The sequence below is a fragment of the Tachypleus tridentatus genome, chromosome 1, assembly GCF_004210375.1.
Source record: "Tachypleus tridentatus isolate NWPU-2018 chromosome 1, ASM421037v1, whole genome shotgun sequence".
Lineage (NCBI taxonomy): Eukaryota > Metazoa > Arthropoda > Merostomata > Xiphosura > Limulidae > Tachypleus > Tachypleus tridentatus.
Window position 1 is genome coordinate 88,629,876 of NC_134825.1, and position 25,554 is coordinate 88,655,429.

At 32.4% G+C, this 25,554-nt stretch overlaps 1 protein-coding gene across 1 annotated transcript in view; it reads left to right on the plus strand.

Moving 5' to 3' along the window:
• LOC143255175 (neurexin 1-like) overlaps positions 1-25,554 on the plus strand; it is a 151,496-nt gene that overhangs the window by 96,870 nt on the left and 29,072 nt on the right. The window contains exons 4-8 of the mRNA XM_076510431.1: positions 574-600; positions 15,957-16,115; positions 17,313-17,465; positions 22,017-22,314; positions 22,649-22,984. Coding sequence (XP_076366546.1) covers positions 574-600; positions 15,957-16,115; positions 17,313-17,465; positions 22,017-22,314; positions 22,649-22,984 — 973 coding nt within the window. The remainder of the gene's footprint in view (positions 1-573; positions 601-15,956; positions 16,116-17,312; positions 17,466-22,016; positions 22,315-22,648; positions 22,985-25,554) is intronic.

Below are 25,554 nucleotides of genomic sequence, written 5' to 3' on the forward strand. Positions count from 1 at the left end.
TAAAAGTGAAGGCTTAGTAATGTACGAAAAACACACAAAATAATAAAAAAGAAATTGGAGTAAATTTACAGCTAGGATTATGTTTATGAAGACTTAAAGCACTCGTTTGAAAACGGAAATGTAATTCTGAAATACAGCAAAGAAAGATGAAAACATGGAGGGTATGTTTGCACACCTCTAAAGTAAGTGTCAACGATGAAGGAGTTGGAGGTGTCATTCATATTTTCTTTCTCATAAAATGTGCAACTTTAACTTCTAATATCAAATATTTTATAAAAAACGGTCGGGATTCCAATACCAATTATATTATAAGATGTTTCAAAGTAAATATGAAGAGAAAAGTAAACAATGTTAACGTGGAAGAAGAACCATAAAAGTAAACAAAGTTATCCAATATTGTGGTTGAAACATATTCCAATATAATTTATTGTTGTTCTCTTGCTATTATTATAGTTATAACAAATAATTAGATGTATATTTTAACTATATAAGTTTGAAAAATATTTGTTTATAGGTAAAATGTTTAGTGATGTTTCAACAAAAATGCTAATAGAGTTTTCCATTCACCATTAGATCACGGATATTACGAGCTTTTGTCACGTGAGTATATTTTATTTTGTTGTTTATATATATAGGTATATCAGGCACAGAATATCTCGAGTTATACGTAAAATGTGGTTTGTGATGCAGTTCAATAATTTTCATGAATTCTGTATTCTCATGGGGGCTTGTCTGTGGCTTAGCCTCAGTACAATGAAAGGTTCAAACAAAATTATGTTTCCGAGTGTTAACGTACTAAACGTTCTCGAAACAGTTTGATTAATTCGTATAACACAGTCGTTACCTACATAATACCATTTTTGACTTATTCGTACAGAACGTATTCTGTTTCAATAAAAGAGGCAAAAACGAAGTCGACTCTAGTTTAAGTTTTATCTAAAATGCGTGAGATTCATTTGAACTCATTGTGAAGTTTGTGCTTGCTCTTTTAATCTGTTTGTCGTATTATCGATTTTCAAGTAGTTTAATCGTGGTTAAACCGACAATTGTGGTAAAAGCAATTACTTAAAAAGCTATACAGAGGTTTAGTATGTCATATTAATTCGATTTTACTGCTTTACCACATGCGACAGTTCATGTCACCACATCAAGTCATGCTCTAACTAATGACGTGCATGTAGAAAATGACTCTGTGTCGTAGTTTTTACTGAAAAATGCTTATTTAATCATAAGGTTGCCATGTTCAAAACGCACACCACTTCTTCCTTAAACAGACCGACACCACAGAAACCTAGCTACACGATGGACAATATTTATATAGAATAGTATGAATACCCAGTTGCTTGAGCTATGCCGTGGTCGAAAGAATATTTTCTGGAGAGAACTTGTACGCAGGTGATTTGTGTCGCTTTTCCAGGCAGATATTTTTCTTGATTATAGTACATTCTGTTGCCTAGGATGTTTGTGGTCATGGATTCTATTCTGTTACATGACGCCACATTTACAAAGGCTGGGGTACGGCTTGTTTGAGGACTGATTCTGAGTTGACCCATGTATTTTTTGATTTCCAATTCCATTAAGTACAAGAGATATCACCTTCTTGGAAATTTTACATCTCTGATCTTAACATATTTTTATGATATGAGTATAGGAATAAGATGTGTCTGAAAAGACTATTACATACCCTTCTAAAAAGCAATTAGTTTTCGGTGAAACTTACGGTGTAATTTACGAAATTACAAATACTGTCAATATGTAGTTTTGGTACATTACGTTCTAACATAGTTTCATATCGGCTGTGATTATCAAATAACTTACTAATTTGCGTAGTCAAAGTTATTTCAATATAATGTAATCAAAACTTTGTATACTTTTCTTTTAATTATGTTTGCTTAGGCTTCAAAAATTAATAGTGGTTATAAAACGAACAAGAATATCTCAACACTTCTAAATGTCAAAGACTTTTCTGAAGCCTTAAAAAAAAGGATTGTTAAGACATGTTATGATTTGATATACAAAACTTCGCCACTTTTTTTTTTTTTTTTGCTGAATTGCATATTTATTTCTCTCTATTCGGTGGACTCAGCAGAAGTGCCTTTACAATAAGAAAAAAAGAACACGTACTTTTCCCTCTGAAAATGACAGTTACTAAACACTGAACACTTATTAAAATGTGAATTGTTTACCCAAAAGGCTAGTGCAAAATGTTTCAATAAGAGTGTTCACTAGCTTAATACCAGTTTTCAGTAAATGGTATCCTCATTTTTATAAGCCGTACTTAACGAGAAGTTTAATTTAGCACAAGAGCTGATCGGGTCGACTGGTTTGAACCGTACAATATCATTTAGAACGCTGCTAATTCGACGTGAAACACTTAAACTGATATCAGTTGCGAAAGTTTAACTTGTAAAATTCTAAAACAAAACAAGGGCTGATTTTAACGTACATATATCTTGACATACATTAGGTCGTTAGGAACAACTTGTTCCAGAATTTCGTGCAAAGTTTCACAAAGTGCTGCCTATGCATAATTGCCCATAATTTTGAGTTGATAGACTAGAGATTAGACAGTTTACAACAGTACTACTTGTCAACTCTTGGGCTATTTTTATCCGACCAAAGGGTAAGATTTGATTATCACTCATTAATCATAATGCACCATTGGAGTTTTGGTTTATTAGTAGCTATCTTTTTTGAAGGGGGATGTGAATATTGAATCATCGGATTCACAATGTGAGTAATGTTACGCATCAGGCCCAATAGACACGATATCATATTACATTCCTTGTAAAATGTTATTTAAATAAAGGTGACCATTGTTTTTTTGTTGGTATTTAATAATAATAAGTCCGATTAATTCTTTGTATGTTAGAACATAAAATATATTGTTAACATCCAGCGCTGAGATACATATTACAATAGAAGAGAATATGTGCAATGTTAATTTTTATGGAATGTTGAAAATAGTACGCTGTTATGTAGATGTTTGGTTATTACCTGGCTTTGTACACACGCACACACACATATATATATACTTCTATTGATCACAGGATGTTGGAAAAACGAACATACTTTTTTCAGTGTCTGCAAAAGTGTTGTTTCCATAACAACCGTTGCTAGATAACACGTCTCCACAAACAAATGGAAGTGGTGAAAGGTATTTAATGTATACATATATGTATTAAGGATACGACACGTATTCCAATGATGATGCTTTTGTTTCACGTGTTATCTAAAAAGCACAGCATAATATTATTTATTTTTATATATCCACAGTGAAAAACCTAAACCTGAAAGTTTAAATAATATCGAAAAATAAGTTATGAATTGTGTATTATAAAAAATACGGCCACTTGCTGACATTATATTTTCAAACCTAGCCGCTTAATCTCAACCTTATGATATATTCAATTAATATTCATAGTTTATAGCACATTGATGTCAATGTTTTTTTTTATTCTCTAGCATTGCATAAGTTATGAAAATTAAAAATTTGAAATTCTAGGGCAATATTTCTCTATCACCGGCTGTCCATACAACAACCTTGCCAAAAATAAACAAAATCAGGCACATATTCAAACGTGAATCGTAATGGTTTTTGTTGTACTTACATTTTAGCAGTCCACGACAGTTTTGGGAGGAAGCGAGCTGGTCCTTTATATCGAAAAGATTGAGAAGTGATGTCTTAGGATACTCTTTTTAAATACTTAATTCGTGATAAGATGGAAAATATAATAAAAATTAAGCTCTTTATAAATTAATTTACAAACTTTTATTCAGAAAACGCTAAATCGATTTCAGAATAAACCGTATTATGATTTATAATCACCTATCTATATATAAATGTATGTGTGTGTCTAAATATTTTGGAGGCGTAATATTTAATATTGCTAGAAGGCAACGAACCACCTGTTAATTAATGTGTCTGAATCGCTCTTGATGGTTTATGACACTTGGATATAATTCAACCGCTTGGAGATAGGTAGAAAATTGCATAACTAGAAACACGTTTTATCATCTGTTACAAAAATTGATGGTATACAGACAAGGCTACTAGAACGTTAAGGCGTCAGAAGCAAAAAGGGATATTGATAATGGTCATGGTGCTGATGGATGTTATACTACTCATAGCTTTAGTCCATTAATGGAAAGCATAAGAAGTTGAAGCTTTTAAAATGCCAAAGACTTTGGGTTTCGAATAAATCACAGTACTTATTTTGGTGCGAGGTACCGAGTTTTGAAGGAATCCTAGTAGGCATTTAGAATTCCAAGACCTGTATGTTTGAAAAAAGCTAGAATAAGCATTTCGAAGCCCAAAATCTTTGTGTTTGGAAGAAATCACAGTAAGCATTTAGAATGACAACGCCTCTTTGTTTGAAAGAAATAACAGTACGCATCTAGAATGTCAAGGCATCTATGTTTTGAAGGTGTTACAGTGGTAATTTAGAATGTCAGGGGCTTAATGTTTAAAATTAGTCACAGGAATTTGTGATTTAAACTGTCAAGGAATCTGGGCTTTGAGCCACAGTAGACATTTAGAGTGCAAGGCCTCTGGGTTTGAAAAAGGCACAGTAGGCACTTAGAACAAGGCCTCTGGCTTTTGAAGGAGTCACATGACTAAATAGAAAATCACCAACCTCTTTTTACGTAAAGAATACCGCACATTGGGAAGCCTAAGTCAAACTTGAACATTCGATTATATCTGATCAAGTATCGTCAATGAATAAATTTACTGGTCAAATAAAGAAATAAATTAGCAGAAAATTGCTTCCATCTTGTTAATTCACGTATCTTTTGTTCAGTTCACATGTTGTTGTTACTTAGAGTATTTTTTTAATGATTTGTTTGTTCATCGTATCTCACTATTTTCATCATTCGCGTTAGGTATAATTATTAGAGATGAATTCAGATTTATAATTTTACAATCAGGCTTGTCCAAATTTTATAGCTTCACTTTAGGCCCGATCCCAGTACTAAAGGTCCGAGTGAGTCCGAGCATGTTTGTAAAATCTGGTCTGATTCGAACCCAAGCATGTTTCATTTTGTAGAAGAAACTGCTTTGTTTTTTCGATATATTTATGGATTTTTATTACAGGTTGTAATAAAGGCTATTTATGTAAATGTTATTATAAAAGACTGTCAAAAATGACGTAAAACCAAAGCCTACCAAATTTGAATCCACCAATATGTATTTGCATCTTTGCCACCCGTTACCAGACAAGAGAAAAATAAAAGACCTTCTAGCTTCAGGAAACCAAAACCTGTCTTGAGAAATATACCCTTTACTTAAAGAATTTCTCTTTCCAGCATCCAGTGATCACAGTCAATTTCTAACCACATCAATTGCATTATTGCTATAGTTCTCTTAAAACCATATTTCTTGTAAACATTATATTATCGTTTAAAAACTACTCTTCATAAAAAACGAAAAACTAATTTTATTCGGTAATAAAAATTCCCTCCGAGACGAGTGTTGTAGAGCTATTTACGCCTATGTTAGCTATTGAGTTAAACCGAAATGGGAACGGGCAATCAAAAGAGGAAGTGTTGCAGGACAAAAAAAGTGGAATTAGACTAGTGTAACTCACGAAATTCGGAAAAATTGAGCGTGACCGACCGACACCTTTATTTTATAATTATGATGATTTAAAAATAACTTAAACTTTAAAATGTTGACACACGAATCTTCATTAACTTCAATTTTAATTATTAACACAAAATTAGTAAACTATTTATATCTAAGAGCTATTCAGTTTTAAGTTTGATTAGCGATAAAAAATAAACTATCTTAATTAAATTATTTAAATGCTACTCATTTATGAATATTTGGTTAGGTTTAGATTTTGAATATATATACCACTATTTCAACATACAAAGCTCTCCATCAAGTAGTTCCTTCAGTTTAGGTAATTATTGCAGAACAAAAGTTATTGAGTTAACTAACTGATATTATAACGTCTTGTGAAAAGAAAAGCAAAACTTAAAACTAATAATATATTCCAAATTTGATGAATGAAAATCAATATAAAATACAAAATTAAAAACAAAAAAATCCAAGATCTGAAACTGGTAGAGTAAAGGGGAAAAGATAAATGGGGAGGCGAAATGAAAAACAGAACAGCAAAATTAAAAAATGGATATTGACATTATAAAGACGCATTGGGTCACTAATAAAATGGAAAACAAAGCGTGTGGAATTATTAATACTTGTGCGTCATATAATAAGCTTTTAGTATTTCACATTTAAATATGTTCTCAAGGACATTACGTATTCCAGGCCTCTGCAAACGACTTTAGGTAGATTTTACAATGAGATCTATATACTCATGTCAGTAAGAGGTCTAACTTAAGATATATATATTGAGTTATTATTAACTCAGTAACAAGACATAAAGTTCAGATGATATTTTGTAGTGGTATTCATTGTGTTATCAGGAGTTAAGTAATAAATTTTCTAAACAGCTCAAATACATTTAAATGTATATGCATTACTAAGAAGATGTTTTTCAAAGGAAATTTGTTTCAGCATACACCAGGACTAAATAAAAACGTCACCTATTAAACAAAAACTTACATCTATCTATTATGAATACTAGAAAATTGGAAACTGCTGATAAATTAAGCTAAGTTAAACAAGCTAGAAGAAAATATTATTGTATCATTACATTTCATAAATAAGTCCAACTAAGTTAAAAAGTTAGGGATGAATATTGTTGTATCATTTCGCTATATAAATAAATCTATCTAACTTATTCTCCGCACGGAATGTGTATATATATATATTTTTTTTTTGCAAAATAAGGCGTTTTAGAGTACTGAGGTAAAAGTAACCCCATATACTGGGGTAGCTCTTTTAAGCAGTCATGTCAGAGCCCGCCACTTCGTGGTCTAGTATCAGTTGTAACTGTTGTAATTATGTTTGTGCTTTTAATGTTAATGTTTATGATATCGTAATAATATAATGTATTTCACAACTCCGTCGGTAGAAATCAGATTTATTGGCATTTATGTTAGCGCCCCTTCTCTTGCTGAGCGATAAAAGTCAGGAAGTTTTGAAATTGATAGTATTTCAAAGCAAATAGACCATGGTCGATTAATACTGGTTTCGTGTACTGTTATATTTACGTCATTCACGCGTTGCTTACCGGGAATAATACGTGTTCGTTAGACTAGCATTCCATACACAAAATGGATATCATTGTATGAAGGGCTGTCATAATATCTTGTAACATCTTACTCTGTTGTATCAGTTCATCTAACGTTTCGGTTCCCAAATGTTTGAGCCTGGCATGGCCTAGCGCGTTAAGGTGTGCGCTTCGTAATCTGAGGGTCGCGGGTTCGCGCCCGAGTCGCGCCAAACATGCTCGCCCTCACAGCCGTGGGGGCGTTATAATGTGACGGTCAATCCCACTTTTCGTTGGTAAAAGAGTAGCCCAAGAGTTGGCGGTGGGTGGTGATGACTAGCTGCCTTCCCTCTAGTCTTACACTGCTAAATTAGGGACGGCTAGCACAGATAACCCTCGAAATTCCAAAACAAACAAACCAAATGTTTGAAGGAAGTCAATGGTTTGTATCGCATGCAACCGTAACGAATGTTACTGTAGTTTCCAGAAATGAAGAACATGCATCTTTCACCATTCTCGAAACAGTTTTTCTTGTCAACACCGAAATCAGAAAATATCGCAATACAAGAACACCAACATCAGTTTCACATACTTTTGTTTTAAAAAAAAGATACTAAAGAACCGTTTTGAGATATTAAGACTTTATAATGCCTTCCCACTATTACATTTGAAACGTAATAGAAGTTTAATTATTGCCACATTAAAAAATAAAATGTGAGTTAGTTTTCATTGTTTCTCTATGTCGCATACTAAACCTGATACGGTAAAGTAGTAACTAATTAAAATCAATGAAACAACGTATCGTTTCGGCTTCCATCTTAACTGAAATACTGAAACCACTTTAAAACTTTATTTCCTTCTATCCTGAATAAAACTAGAACTTTAGTCAAAGAAAAAAATAAAAGTTCATATATTGGTGTGACTAGGTTTAGATATTGTATTTTTCCACGATGTCTAGTTCATTAATCAGTAAATGACAACAGCAAGAACTGTTCGGTATAAATTACCGATCGTAAGACCAACAATCAAGACAGAGCCAATATACAATATTAATTATTCACAAATTTGTTAAATCACAATAAGAATAATTTTACCCTGACAATATTTGCACAATAATTAATCTAACAATATTTACTCAATTGTGAAGTAATATTGAAACGATAAAAAAATTAATTGACCTCGTCAGAATCAAGAATTTCTTAATAAAATGTGCCTTAACAAGTCCAACTTCACTGTCAATTTCAATTCCAGTTTGGTTTTTAATCGTCACAAACATTCGTTGACCTTCAATCTGTATTCCAGAAAGTTTCGGCACTTTATAAGACTTCTAGGCCAAAGTCAAAAGCATTCCAGAATATTCAGTAACATTTTTGTAGTTCAGAAATATTCGATAAGAATCAATCATATTAATTATGTTAGGGATTCTGATCAAGTTTATTTGGCTTTAAATTCTGACCAGGTATTAGGTTCTGTATCATAAACTGTAAGATTTACGTCTGAGCATTACATTATTATTTTTTTATTAACGCTAAAACGTAACACATCCCCATTAAAAGAGCAAAGATTAAATATAAAGAAAACCTTCTGATACATTTAGTAATTTTACAATGGTGCATTTCTAAACCTCTCCGAGCAATAACCTTTCGGTAATTATATTTCATTCAGCTCTTGAAAATAGATCAGCAATAACATTTTCCATGCCTTTAATATGTTTAATTTTCAAATTACATTTTTGTAAAGTCAGACTCCATCTTAACAGTCGTAGGTTCTTGTTTTTACTTTGTTAATGGAAGTCAAAAGATTGTGGTCCGTAAAAGCAAGAAGAGAGCAGCTAGTGGTGCTGACGTAGACATCAAATGGTTTAGTGCTAGCAACAGAACAAAACATTTTTTCAATAGTAGAATGATTCTTCTGATATTTGTCAAATTTCTTTGAGAATAACAAACAGGATGGTCAACATGATCCTCCTGAAAAATCTGATGCTCTAAGAACGGGCGAATTCATCAGAATGGTTTTGATAATTTTAAAATCATGTTTTTCTTAATTTCTGCACATAAATTTTGTGTTTTTCATAAACAAGTTGGTCAAAGGTTGTGCCAATGGTGAAAACTTTGGACAGAATTTGCTGTAGTACCCAGCAATTCCAAGATACCTCATCAGTCCTCTTTTGCTTCTTGAAAATTTACAATAGCTTTTACTCCAGTCATTAAAGGTTTTTTTCTACCTTTGATCAACCGTGTATCCTAGATATCCTACAGTGACATGACAAAATCCACTTTTTATAAGCTTTACAGTGAACTTAGCCTTTGACAACATTTCGAAAACTGCATGACGTTGTTCTACATGCTTTTGCCACTTATCAATTGATATAATGACCTCATTAATGTAAGCATCAAGACCCTCTAGCCCAGCAATTACGTTGTTGTTCAAATGTTGGAGTGTAGCTAGTACATTTTCCATATCAGATGGCATCATTTTATACTGGAAAAGCCCATCTGGGGTTAAAAAAGCTGATTCTTCTAGCTCTGTTTGTAAATGGGACCTGCCAGTATTCTTTAAGTAAGTAAACTTACTAACATACTTAGCATGATCTAGCTTTCCAATACAATCATCAGTCGTAGGAATTGGATAAGAGTCACTCTTATCCAATAAGATAAGATTAACTTAGTATTAAGTTAATCAGCGTTAGGCCTGATTTCTAGGCCTAAGTTAAGAGCGCTCCAGAATATTCAATAACGTTTCTGTAGTTCATGAATATTCAATGAGAACCAATCATATTAATTATGCTAAAGATTAGCTTTCAAATTCTGACTAAGTATAAAGTGTTATATATTAAAAATAGTGAGACTTACATCTAACCATTACAGTATTATTATTATTTATTATTAACACTACTACCTAACATGAACCACAATGTTTATACAAAAGAAAATTCCTAAGATGTCGTCGGGGAAAAAAACATGTTGTTTGTTGGTGGCGTTACTTAAGTATTGAGAAACTAAAATTTTATATAAGAATTTTATTTTGCCGTTCTTAAATAGTAGAAGCTTAAGTCCAGAAATCTGCTTCCGTAATATGTTTTTGTTAATTGTGATGAAAAAGTTAGTAGTTAGCACACAGGATCACACACATGAGGTGCAATAAATTAATTAGAAAATATCTAGAACTCAAGCTCTTTCGAAAACTTTTTACAGTTTTATTCCCCTGAATAAGAACAGCTAACTATTTGAAAGCACTTGAGTATATGTTTTTAAAATTCATCGTTTTTTCAATGTGTACTAAAAGATTCTCTATAACACAACAGTTATATTACTGCCCACATTCTACTAGCATAGTGTGGAGCAGAAGTGTGTTTCTCTAATTACGAATTACCTGATCGTTAAACAAACAGTTTTAGTTTTGTTTGCTAATCAAATATAATTTGTCATTCATACATTAGTGTTGCTTCATAGAGACGTTTTAACCCTTTGAAAGGCTAACAAAAATTCATGGATATGAAATACTAATATTTAATATTTCTTATTATACTAAAAAAGAAATAAATAGCAATTAAAACTACACTGCAATAATATGTAAGTAAGCGGAAGTAGAACAGAATAGAACCAACCTTTAATCTTATGACAGAAAGTAATCGAAGGATACATTTATGTAAAAGTAGGATTTATAAGTTACAATGAAGCCACTCAGAATCTATTATGTAAATCGCTTTTTAGGGAAAATAAATAAAGTAATAACCACAGGCCCTCGTTACCAATGATTCAGAGACGTTTTTCATTGAGTTTTGATACAAATTTTTGATTGAATAATAACACAAGTCTTTTTGTATTTTCCATCGTCTGAAACTTTGGAGTCATGATTAAAGATTTTGATTTTCTGTATTTTTAACCTTTAAGAGTTAGTGTTAACTAAAATAGTAGATTTAGCATATTTGTAAACTTTGAGTCAGTGTTGACGGAAGCCTTTGTTTTAGTATATCTAAAAGATGGCATGTATAAAACCTTGAATTAGTATTGAGTATTAACAGAACCATTTGAGTTATCTTGAGTTGAAGCATGCCACTTGTTACTGATCAACAATTAATAAACGCTATTTTTGATCAGTAATACAGTTATGTTAAAACTTTGTAGTAAGCACCAAAAAAAAAGGTTTAGTTGAGTAATTTGCATAATTTGTATCTAAACATATTTCAGAGTCGATAGTAAGTCGTGTTTATGATCAAGAAATTTTTAAAAATGAAAAAAAAGTTTAATAAATAATAAATGTTACAAATACAAAACTGAAGCACACTGACAAAATGTCAAGATACTACAAAAAAACTTTCACTGATATCGGACCCACGGCATAATTCGACAGTATATTTGTAGGTTACATTGCACTAAACCGTTAAAACAAACATTTAATAAAAGAAAGAGCATATTCACGTATTGATTAACATACGAACAGAATTGTCTTTATATGTTTTATTATATAACACATTCGTAGTTTATTTGAGTTCACAATGCGTTTTAACACCCTTTTCTTCCTTTATTTTTTATATTGAACAAAACATTAGCGCACAGAGTAAAAAAAAACTATTTGAATATGTAGTATATCATGAAAAGCTGTTGACATAGAACATAGACTAATAATAACAAAGTTGAAACTACATTTATTAATTTTACTATATAATTCTGAAATAAGCACATTAAATATAACTGTCCTGATCTGGAGCTATGAAATGAAATATATTCGTTCTATCGAGTCCTCTGATCACGCGCTTGACAACTGAAGCTAATTACAAAATTATCAGTAGCTTTAAACAGTGCTTCTCGTATGAATTGCAAATACCACGTGTGAAGAAAACAACTATTGTTTCCATAAACAAAGTGTAAATGTGATTCATCTTTATGACATATTTTTCTAAAAAAATGTCTATTATTTGCACATCTCACGATTCTGACTTTAGAGTATTGATAGTATAGTTAAGGTGCTACTAATAGAAGAAGCGAGACCTAAACTTAGTGATGTTATCTAGCTACAGCCTTATATACGCCACTGTTGCCAACGTGTGTACAGAATTGAAAACTGTGGTGATAATAATCATAGCAAAGCATATGTATAATAGATATTTATGTGGTTTAATACTCTGAATAATACTGTGACATAAAACAGTAGAAAAGATTTCACAATAAGGGCACTGTTTTTAATAGTAATGACAGAAAATTGTTCATATAATGCTTAAAGAAAAAATTAATTTGACATTAACGACATATACTGACAGAAACCCTTATCTTCTTGTTTTTTGTTGTTGTTTTTTTAATTTCGCTCAAAGCTACACGAGAGTTATCTGCGCTAGCCATCCCAAATTTTGCAGTGTAAGACTAGAGGGAAGGTAGCTAGTTATCACCGCCCACAGCCAACTCTTGGGCTACTCTTTTATCAACGAATAGTGGGATTGACTAAAACATTATAACGCCTGAAGAGTGCGAGTCGAGCGCCTTAACCACCTGACATGCTGGGCTCTATACTGTTGGTACTGACAGAAACTTTATGTTAATATTAATAAATAATGTTTGTTTTCTACTGTCACAAAAATTAAATTTACCTAATTTATCGGGCTCGGCTAAGCGGTTAAAGGCGCTTGACTTGTAATCTTAAGGTTGCGAGTTAGAATCCCCTTCACACCAAATACGTGGGAGCGTTATAATATGATGCAAAATACCACTATTTCTTGGTAAAAGAGTATTCCAAGAGCTGGCGATGGGGAGTGAAGATTAGCTACCTTTCCTCTAGTCTTATATTGGTAAATTAGGGACGGCTAGTGCAGATAGCCCTCGTGTAGCTTTGCGCGAAATTCAAACTAAACCTAATTTATTCGGCCCAATAAAAAAATCAAATTTTCACAGAAAAATTTACCCTAATAACCTACATATTTTTTTTATATCAACCAAAGATTTTGATTTAATATTAAGTTTGTACTACCTACAAACCTCTAGTTTAACCTTTGATTTAACATTTAAAAAATAACAGTATCAACAGAAAACCTGAGAAAAATAGATATAAACTCTTCCCCCTCATTCCGCTGGCTCAGTGGTAAGTCTGTGAGCTAACAATCGAATTTTCATTCCTACGGTGAGAAGGGTACAGCTAGCACATTGTGTAACTTTGTGTTTAACAGTAAACTATTTAACAATAGTAAAAAACTTTTGATAAAATAGTACCATAGAAGCATGAAACTAGATTACTGACAAAAACATTATGACCTAATCCTAAAAAAAACGTAACTTAGTGTTGTCAAGATACTTGATTTTATAATAAAATATTTTCGATTATGCCTGAAAGAAAACTTAAATTCTAAAATTTTTGTTATATTGACAAAATGTTTGTTAGTAAAGAGAAGTTTTATTGATTAGTGACAGCAGTCTTTGACTTCATATTGAAAAATACGTTTAACAAATTAAAAACGAAAAGTTTGACTTGGTAGTAAGCAATTGTTTCAGTTGAACTATTAGAAAATATCGCTCTTACGTATAGACATGTAATATATAATCCGTCTAATTCTAAATCAACCGCTGATGAAATAACACCAATGCTCTTTCCTATAGAGCTACAAATTCAGATTATTAAAATAACTAAAAGGAAACAACGCTATTATACTATCACAGATCTCGCGCACTGTAATGTTTAAAACAAGGAGAGAAAAAGTTTGATTACCATTTCCCACTTGAATGGTGGCTATTACCCAGCTCCTTACGTCCCCAAAACTAGTCTGAGAATCAACATACTGTGCTTACCTCTGTTTTCTTCTGTCCTGTGTTAACCCTTAAAAAATTACCTTCCTTATCACTAGACGAATCTACTTCTTAAAGGGAAAACAGAATCAATTAAAAATAAGTTGTTGTTTGTTATTAGGCGCAAAGCTACACAAAGGGCTACCTGTGCTCTGCCCACGACGGGTTTACGATAAAGAAACAATAACAGAAACTTCAGAAATAAAAGTCTGTGATGTAGTGTAAGAGTTATGTCGTTAAAACTGTTAATTCTCGGAAGCGTTAAGTATAATAAACCTTAAATGTCATTGAAATATAAAATTTACATATATTGTATGTTTGAATATGAATTATACCTTTAATTATGAGTTTTGAGGTAAAAACTGCCAATAAAGCCACAGGTTTATCATATTCATTTTAAAAATTGTCTTTGATTCCTTAAACTAATCGTTCATTTGTGCGAAAATGGAAGCACGCGTGAGAGAACTAAGATAACATAAATTCGGAATTCAATCCATGTAGTGGGAAGAGCACACATAGCCCAGTGAGCAGCTTTGTACTTAACAACAAACAAAATATTTAATGTTAACATCTTTGAGCTGAAGTACCCATTATCAATTTTCTTGTTAATTTATTCAGTAGACTTAGTTTTTTCCGATATCTTTTGCTACATCAGTTCATCATTACATAATTATTCACATTATTAAAATGGTTTATGATTACACAGTTGATTCAAACTCTTACTTCTAAAATGAAGATGAACCATTGTTAGAATGACATCAGAAAATAGAAATCAGGTGTTAAAGCTGAATTATATAAACTTCAGTGTTGATATAAGTGTTGTTAATGTGCCGTGTGCATCCTGGTTGTCATATTCATCATGGACAATAGGATAATTTATTTGTGGGTTTATGCTTTTGTTTAAGTGTCATTATTCTGCTCAGCCTCCATGATTGAGATTTGTAGCCTGTGGTTAACAGAGGGTTGAATATGGTGTCAATCTCAAGGAATCAAAGGCCAGATTTTAGTGTTGCAAACCCATAAACTTACCGCTATCTCACGTTATATTTAAGCAATTTGAATTTGGAAATCAGCAAGTTACTTGACAACTACAGCTCGCATAACGTTTCGGCGAAACGGAATATATCATAACTAACCTCTGACATTGTTTGGCGTTACTTAGGTAGGTTGATGTTACTGCAAATTAATCGCTTTTGGGAAATGTTTTAACAGCCCTTTCTAGCAGTCGGATCATAAATTTTCAATATGGGGTTTCTCTCTTGCTTAATTACATAAGAAAACAAGGGAATATAGATCAGCTTTAGGCATCAGGAATATCCAGAAACAGACTTGTAACAAGTCATACCTCAACCTTTGTAAGCAAACTGCGTTGCAAAAGGCGAGAACCCACGAATCCAAAAGTAAGTTGTAAGAGCTGTATACATTCCACAGTTCACAGTACACGTCTAGAAAAGCGGCACAAATTTCATTTCGCGTGTTCCATAACATACACGTTCAATTATTGCATACCTCAAGCAGCTGAAGAATGAAACTCGTATTAATGATATCTCGTACAAATACATACAGTCAGGCGATAAACGCAGCGCCTATGGATTTCTGTGCAATCGTAATATTGAAACAGGTACGCGGAACTCGTCATCCTCATATATTACGTGGATTATGGGAAAATTCAGAGAGGAGTGATGTGCTTAATATATGACAGTAAAACAACGGAGTCTTTTCCAATGGAAACTTCGCTGCAGGGCTATTGTCAAGATGAAAAGTCGTCAAACGGAGTATTGCCAGACTTCGCGATATGGACTTTAATGACGAAGTGAGACTTAAAATAATTTCAATATAACATATTCATCCTTCTGTGTTACTGGCATTTGTAATTTTAAACATTCTTTTTGCTTGTTGATATTAATAACTTAAACATCACTAAAAAAAAGTCACAAGTTAGGTTTTAGTTTACTGGTACTACCTGTTTTTCTTTTACTGAATTCTTTTTCTTCTAGATAATTTAATTTCCAAGACGTGTTAATAAGAACTATAATGTATTTGTATTATGTTTTGGGATTAGCTTTCTATAGCTGTGGACGGAGTCTACACTCAGCGTGGTTCCACAGCAGGCACGTTCTCCTTCTTGTCTAGTAAGCAACTCTACGTAGGAGGCAGTGACATAAGCAGTGGTCATATTGGGATACATAGTCGTGTCAGTTTTGTTGGATGCCTGCGCAAAGTAGGTCATTGTTCCAGCTTTGAACATAAAGTTCTAGACGTAGTGCTACATCCATAACTTGTTTTCAGACCATACCTTCCCTAGGCGGCATTCATTTACAGATAGATTTAAGAAAGAGGTGTTTAGACTTCAGCTTTATACTAAAAACACGTTAAGGGAGCTCTGAGAAAGTTCATTTTCTGGAACACAAATGATTTAAACAAAACTTCTTTTTGCTTTTTAATAACTTTAACCCTAGCTTTTGTTGAGTAAAAATGTTTTGAAAAGAATAATGTGTAAGAAGAATAAACTAGTTCACCATTCTGAGACAGTGGTTATTGTTACCTTGTCCTATTGGTTCTTTGAAATATAACTTTAAATGAATACCTAAAGTTATGAATTGTTATTCTAACTAGAAACAATAGAAATCTAAGGTACAATTGCTGTAGAAATTCCGATTCTAATTTGGCTTCTTGACCACACTCTAGCTGAATGGTAGTTTATAGAAACGAGCATTTTAAAAAATCTACTTATTTCGCACATGTTAAGACCCAGACTTCAAACTAATAACTTTTTAATAATAATTTAATCATCAGTACAATTTGTCAGTAAAATGTATCTCCAGCCTGCAACAAATATAATTATAATTTGAAATATCCTTTTATTATTTGACAGTGTTTGTTTTAAGTCACAAAAACATCGCAATAATAATGAACTTCTACTAAATATTTTTAGATTAACGACTAAAATGAAAAATAGTCAATGCTATTAAAGCACTTAACTATAAGATTATCATTTTTACTTCATTCGTAGGAACTATCAAAACCCTTTTTATTTTATTGTCGTGATTTAATATTCTTGTTTGCTCAATTTTGTTCCATTAGGTAAGGATTTTTAAACATTATCTTTAGTTGTTGATATTAATAACCTAAATACTAGTACTCAGCGGATAGTAAATTATATTTTGCTTGATTGCATTTGATTTCTTTACGTATTTGCAAACATAAATACACGTTTTTTTTTACCCCCAATGTGTTTCAGTGTTTTTTGGGTGAGAACAAGACATTTTATTGTACTTAGCACTGAAGATTAGAAGGAAACTTAATCTTGACCTCAAGTTTTGGGTCTATATAAAGAGCACTAGTCTGTAGCCAAAACGCTCTTAATGTAGAACATTTTATGTAATTAAAGAACTCTTGCTTTGTACCATTCCTCCAGGTTATGTTCGTAGCAGATGGTTTAAGTATGGATCTAATTGAACTTGCCAGTACTGGAAGCAAACTGGTTCGACCACAAGGAAACTTTCAGTTTGTATGTCACGAAGTTGAAGCAGCGGATCCCATCACCTTCACTACTAAGGATTCGTTTTTGGTATTTTCTTTTGTTATTTTTTCCACAGTACGTGCATAAATTATAATAATTTTGATGTGCATTTGGTGTTCTACATTATAAACATACCACATTAAAATCTCTCCTCACTATATATTTGTAAAAACGGCTGGTATTGGTTGGGAAAATTTTTATGTAGAGGAGCGAACAATGTTTCAACCTTCTTAGGCCATCGTCAGGTTCACAAAGAAAGAAAGAGGTAACTGACCGATAGCTGACCACATATTTAAAGGGGGTTGTGTAATTGAGAGTTGCAGGATAAAATATATATGTTTTGAAGGCTGAGGTTTTTGTTTTGGATAACCTGAATTTAATATATTTATTATGTTAATATTTTCGAAAAGGTAATTATTCTATTATCTTTCTTCCGTTATCTTAATTTAAAACATTTCTTGTTCATAGAAACTGAGAGTTTTAACATTACTACATATCTTCTCAAAGCATTTTGGGATTCACAGATAATTTAACAACCAGGAACAGACTAACCGTTTTTGTTTTAAGAGAAAGTAAAATAATGTTTTAGTTAGCCTAACGAAGTTTGTTAAAAATTAACAGGAACAATTATCTATCTAGAATGTTAAATTATTTATGTTCAGTATATTTATAATACACTACTTAATAACGCTGTTTTTGGATGCAATTCCATTTCAGTAACATTAGTTAATTAGTTCAGCTTAACATTTTTGGCGCAGGCACTTGGAATAAAGTACAACAGGTGAACGTCATTGATCGACAGAAAGTATTTGAAAAACCACTCTTCAGTAACACTGCTTATACATTTACCAATAAATCTATGGTACCAAATGAGGTTTATGTCTCTCAATTTATCCAACAGAGCTCCACTGTGACATTTTCATAATATATGCGAAAAGCTCTATTTTCGTATTATTTCTGTCAGCATTATCCGTAGTTTGAACACTTACGGTATTTCATTTTAATGTGAATCTTCAAATTACTTAGAAATGTTACTATAAGTTCAGAATCAAGTTACGACAATTTCTACAAGAAATGTTTTAAAATTTAAATCTTTCCCGTGTAGAGAATTATTTTCGCTTGTAATTTGGAAGCTAGTTGTCTTTTTACGGCTGAGAAACCTGATAGTAACACATATAAACTGTAATAATGCCTTTTCTATGTAACACTGATGTTGAGTTTCCATGGAGATGGAGCAAGATCTTATCTGGCTTGCAAATGTGATTTCAAGAAGCCATTTCAATGTACGTTATCTTAACTTTTCACAAAGTATTCATTGTTTAATGCACTTGTTATCAGTCATTACTTACGCTTGCTTGTGTTCTTATGAATTATTCCGAAAACTAAAACCATGAATCTTGTTTCAAATGTATCCATAAAGTAACAAAGTTAGGTTTTGGCTTTCTTATGTAGATCGAAAAAGCTTTCTGTATGTATTTTTTATGACTTATAAACTACACTTTAGATTTTTATTACTTTAAAAGTAAAGATTCAGTATTACGACACCATAAAACCATTGTAATTCTCTAATTTTTAAAAATATTTTTATATGTTTTGGAATTAGTTTCACCTGTAATGGAAACTCTTGTCGTATGCAAAAATGTGGTAGATTTTTTAGCTCATTTATCACATGAAAAGTCTTCTATTAAGACTTCAAGGAAAAGCTTTTTCTACTTCTTACACCTGCTATATATTAATAATTGTTATGGTGCAGTATTAAAATGTATTGTAGTAAGAACATTAAAAAGTGATAAGTAAAACACTCTTGCACATTGTTTGACTTGTTGCAGTTTGTACATATTTCAGTAAATCAAACGTACACCTTTTGACAAAAAAATTCAAGTACAAAATAAACCCATATGAAACAGAAATTGCGAACTCAAATTTTTTTTTCAGTTCAAACTAAATCCGTTTTTATAGTTTTGCATCTCGTTTAATGACAATACAAATTCCATTTTAGCAGTTTGATATAGATGTTAACTTTAGTTATGCTAGATTAATGGAAGTGCTTGTGAAAACCATAAGCGTAGGTTTTCGTTTAGTAATCAGTATAACATAAACAATTATTCAGAATGTGTCTTGTGGTAAGTTCTTTTATTTAACTTTGGAAATTGATAGACTCTTATTAGCTTCAATGGCATGGTGGGTAAGACGCTCGACTTTAATCCACGGGTTGCAGGTTCAATTCCCCGTCGCAGCAAACGTGCTTGCCCTTTTAGCTCTGTGAGCGTTATTATGTGACGGTCAATCCCACTATTCATTGATAAAAGAGGAGCCCCACAGTTGGCGGTGGGTAGTGATAATTATCTGCCTGCCCCTCTAGTCTTACACTGTTAAATTAGGGACGGCTAGCGCAGATAGCCCTCGAGTAGCTTTGTGCGAAATTCAAAACAAACAATCTTAAATTTCATGTGGTAGACTCTGTTGATTGCCGATGGAAGTTTGTGGGTGTGAGGAACTGAACACGTAACGTTTGATCTAGATAATTATTTAGGTATGGGGTTATGTAGTAGTCTGCTCTATACTGTATGTGAACAAGCTTATAGCTAAAACAAGTGATGTGGTATTAGCTCTGGCTCATAATTTGCATTAACTTCCAGCTAGCAAACATTTGTATTGTTAGACGTACCGGTAATTTTCCAGTACAAGTGGTAACAGGTCAGTACGAAAAGTGTCTTTTTATTGACCAAATAAAACGTATAACACTGGTTGATCTTTTGTAATCTTATTGGTCACACTACTAATGTTTCATATTTATTATGACAACTGTTAAACTTTAAGCTTTTAATCTTAGAGTTCACAGTTAGCTACAATTTATTGGTTTTTAAGATTGAAAGTAACACATTTACCTAGGAATCAAATACAAAACTCAAGAATAATTCCTGTACAGAAAGTAAGGTTTGTGTTTTTTGCCTTTTCCCACCTTCTTTAGCAGCAAATGAATTTTGCTGTCACATATGATTGTTTTGGAACATGTTTCTCTTGGTAATTTTCAGAAAGATATAGAATAACCGAGACGATCATTTCTCCAACCCTTATTTTCTTATATACCTATCTGTTCTGAATAATTTTGAAATTCAGTAAGTATTATTTTAATAATTTATAATTTAGGTTTAACGAATAAAAAGCTATATTGAAGTACTACATTGAAGACATATACAAATGTATATAATCAAGAAAAGCAAATTTTGATGAAAACGTGTAACTTAGCTTTTATGTAAAAACGCACCTAAATTAAACCCCCTAGCAGTAAAAAAAATAATTATTGTAGAATGATTTATTAACTTTAATTTATACGTTATGACATTAAAAGAAAGCAACATAAAATATTCTGTCCGAGTAAGAAGTGTTAATGTAAGTTTTACGTTAATTATTTTCCTAAAACACTCCCACCCCCAAAATAAATTAATCGTGTAATGAACAATTGAATAATAATTCATAATTAGATCACATACGAAGTTACGTTTCCATTGATATGAATTTCTTTGCAATTCTTTAAACTCTTTTATCCTTTCTTTCTTCTTAAACTACAATAATACAAATTGCTATAGTCGTTCAGTTACCGCTGTAAATGCTTTTCAAGCTCTTCGTTTTGTAGTCGCATTGAAGTAGTTTCATGATAAGCAGGTCTGCCTGGTATTCCTATCGAACATTTACCATAAAATGTTGCTATCCAATAATATAAACAGTTGTGGCCTTCTACGTTTATAACAGCAATATTACATCATATATAATAATTAGCTATGATACTTTTTATTAGATTAAAAATTACATATGTCTATTGTAGATCATTTTTATAACATTTTTTAGGATCGTACTATATTCACACTTTTCTTTCCCTTTTTACCCATCCACCTTATTTAGGGTAAACTTATTTCTACCAAGAATTGATTTATTCTGATATAAACGTCGCAAACTACTGTCTGTTAGTATAATCGTTAACACAGAGACTTAGACCTAAGTTTTATATCACACTGCCAGTGTATTACCATCTTCCTTTGTCAGATCTCTTAGTCTTTTTTTTTTTGTTTGTTCTTTTGGTTGAACTCCTGTCTTTTATATTCATTTCTGAAGCTCATGCAGAACAGATACATTTCCATTTTTCTTTTTGATCTTTCACTCTTGTTTTTCTTATATCGAATCACAACGTCTTACAACCATATGGATCTACAGCGACTGAACAAGTGAGGCGGCCACTCACTCTAATAATTTTTTAATTATTTACTTTTGTAATCCCCCGATCTTTTAGAGACTTAACAACAACCGTTTTTCTTATTTTCTCAACTCCAGCGGATGTTCTTTATACATAACTTTACAACAATATATATATATATATATATATGCTTTTCACATATATCTTTCCACTTGCTTTGTTTAAAAGCATGCTAGTTTGTTTACAAATTAAATATAGAAGTATTTGATATTCAAGTTTCAATTTATTTGTGACTTGGTAAACCTACCATAACTTTTGTTTCTTGATAAATCAAGTACAGACATAGTGAGTTTATTTTTCTGCAGGCCTTATCCTTTTATTTAAATTTAACTGATATTTTTCTGTAGGCTTTATCCCGCTGGGATGCCCCACGTGGGGGAAGAATCTCATTCAAGATTCGGACCAATGAACCCAATGGTGTTCTTATGTATAACAGTGGCGCCACCGCACAAGGAGATTTCTTTGCCTTCGAGCTGCTGGCAGGTCATGTATATCTCCTACTGAACTTAGGTTCTGGATCAGTGAAGGTAAAGGCCACTACTCGACGAGTGGACGATGGTCATTGGCATAGAATTTATTTGACGAGAAAGAGCAAATCTGGACGAGTTATAGTAGACGAATATTCAGTCGAATTTTTCACACAAGGTAAATAAGTGCCAAATATCTTTCGTGTCCTAATTCTTTAGTAATGTAGCAAACTCAACAACAGCGTTTATTCTAAAGAGTAGTAAATATCCTTTTTTGTATGAAAAAACAGTAATTAATTAAAAATACGGTGAAAGTAGTTATGACTCCTCAGGGAAATATCAAATAAATCTTACAAACTATTTCTAATTATCAATTTCACCCTACGTTACAGAACTTAAGATGTATTTATTTTACGAACGTTATTTTTGCACTTAAAGCGCGCAATCTAGCGTGAACAGCTTGCAGAAATCGAACCAACAGCAAAGGTTAACGATTTTTTTTTACATATCAGGCAACTCAAATCAACTTGACTTAGAAGGTCCCCTATACCTCGGAGGAATAGGAACAAGTCCAGAAGGTAAAACCATTCCACCAGAGCTCTGGTCGGGAAAGCTCAAATACGGCTACGTCGGTTGCATGAGAGATCTAATAATTAACGACAATGCAGTGGACATTGCCCTTTACGCCCAGAAACAAGACTCGGGCAGTATTCGACCCGCCTGCCACACTTCACCGCCCCAGTGTGATAGCCAACCATGTTTAAACGGGGGGTTTTGCACAGAAGGCTGGAACCGCTATCTTTGTGACTGTAGTAGGACTAATTTCACTGGTTCAGTTTGTTCTAAAGGTAAAGGTTGCTTCTTTTTATCACAGTAATAAGTTGTGTTAATATTTAGGAATTTTGTTAACGAATAGAGTATCATCAATTGATTTACCTAGTAGTAATCATATGGTGCAAGTAGATGTCAGTAATACCAGTTCTAATATTTAGTCACGTTATTGAGCCTCTTGACTAAAAACACAGATTGAAAAACTCCAGTAGGGGTTGCTTAACGGAAGTGTGAGTGTTACGGTTCTCTCCCTTAATCACAGCTGGTTGAAATTCTTCAAACTACATTTTGGTGCAAAATAATGTTGGTCCAAGCTCCTACCATGTTATTAAGCTAACATTGCACTGTCTTTCAGAGTTTTATAGGTTAAGATAATGTATTGATTTTGCATATTCCTGCATGGCTGAACTTAGGTTGACAATGCAGGATACTTAATTACAGCAAATACTGGACTATATATATAGTGGTGACATCATTGATGTGTGGACATCAGCGATAAGCCGCACTGCTCTGATGCTTAAACATTGTTGACCGTTACATACTGAAATTCAGTTTAATATTCTTATCATGTACGACTTACTTTGTATTAATACCGGTCATTACTGATTTTTGAATGACAATGATATTAGTAGAAGTTTGATTTCTAACGAACTGCTCCTGTCTCTTTCTGGTTTGAAATGACGATTCGGCTTCTATACTGATACCTTCTTCGTGTTAATTAAATCTAGAACTTTAGTGTGGCTTGAAATGACATTTCTTTTTACTTTTTTTAAGGTTATGGCCTCAAATATTGCTATTAGCGAAAATACTCAACTGAAAAATATTTGGATTTGTTTAATCCGTACAGATAAGAACAGTGTATTAAATTAGTTATGTACTATGTACAGAACATGTTACTATCAAAAGTTAATGATATATGATTTAGTTTTCTTTTTATCAGTAAATAGATAGATTGATGTTCCTACGTAAATGAATATTGACGTTCTCCATTAACTGCTTTGCACGAGACATTTCCAACTCAATTCGAGGTAAGATCTGATACTGAATATTGCGCATGTGTATACATTTGTCACGTAACAGGATGAATAAGGAACGGAACGTAAGTACGAAACACGCGTATTTCAATAACATAAAATATCCTTTTTTATATATACCAAAGATAATTAAGTGCAGTTATTATGTTCCACGTGTTCTATAAGATAAAGAATGGCGTTTTTTAAGAAGTGTGCTTTACAGCCTCTATGAAGATAGATTAAGAATTTTTTGTAAGAAGGACAAAGAAGTAATTTATATGGATTAACGCTACCTTGTGCATATTGATGTTACCAAGCTAGTTTGCATCGACTATAAAATTGTCTAGAAATTTCCAACTGAGAGAGTGCGATGGTTTTTTCTGAAAATAATTCATCTTGTAAGTCTCGGAACTAAATGTTTCAATCAATGAAGAATATTGAACACGCCTGATGATTTTTAGATTAGTTTTTGTTTGTTATAAAAGTTGGAAGACATTCACTCGCTGTATTTGTTGTTTGTTGTTAAGCGTAATTATGCACTGCCCACCATGATTATCGAAACCCGAATTAACTGTCACACTTACCACTGAACGTTCCAGTAACACAACGGTAAGTTTGAAGGTTTATAACGCTGAAAACCGAGATTCGATACTTGTGTTGAGCAGAGCGCTTTAAATAACCTAAGAGTAAACAAACAATTTCAGTTATAGCACAAATAACATATAAGATATGAAAAATTCTTTTAAGTAATGTAACAAAAAAGTTAACGTTTTGTTCGTATAACCTTTACTGTGATTAGGTCGCTTCGTCGAGCTGGTGTCCTTTTTCTTACAGCGTTTTGAATCATGTTCATATTCTAAAATGAAACCTAAACTTAATCATACACAAGTGGATATTATTTACGTGAACGAAGTGAAGAAATATTGACTGATATTTTAAAAGAAATATATTACTTTAGTGAAATCTTAAACACTCACAGTTTTATTTGTTAGTTTTATGGAGTTTTCGTTCCAACATTATTAAAAAAATATGTACATTGACTATTAAGTTGAGTTAATCCACTAAGTATCTGAACTCGAGTCACTTGGTTATCTGAACCTCTGGTATAAGACCAGCAATAAAAGTGTGGTTTGAAAAATGATATTGTGTCACATACTTGCTAAATTTTTCTAAACCTTCTTATGTTTTATATTTTTTATCTTATTTGATATATTTTTATAGAATCGTTCACACCATATGACATTTTCCAAACAATAATGAAAACAAGAAAAAATTTAAGCTCATGAAAGAAGCGACGTATTTCGGTATCTATGTTACATTTTCTCTATAGAACAGTTTAGTAAGTGAAAAAAGAAGAAGGGAACGATAAGGTTTGTAAAGATTTCAAAGCTGCGCTGATATCCAATAACGTATCTACTGTGGCCAGCGGACAACGACAGTTAAAACCAGAACGTGACAGAACAAAAGTAGACCATCATGTATGTCGTGGACGTATGGATTATTTCTACACTTCAGAGAACTAAAGATGACAAATCCTTTTCTATACTGAACTGTATTAGTACTCGGATAATAAA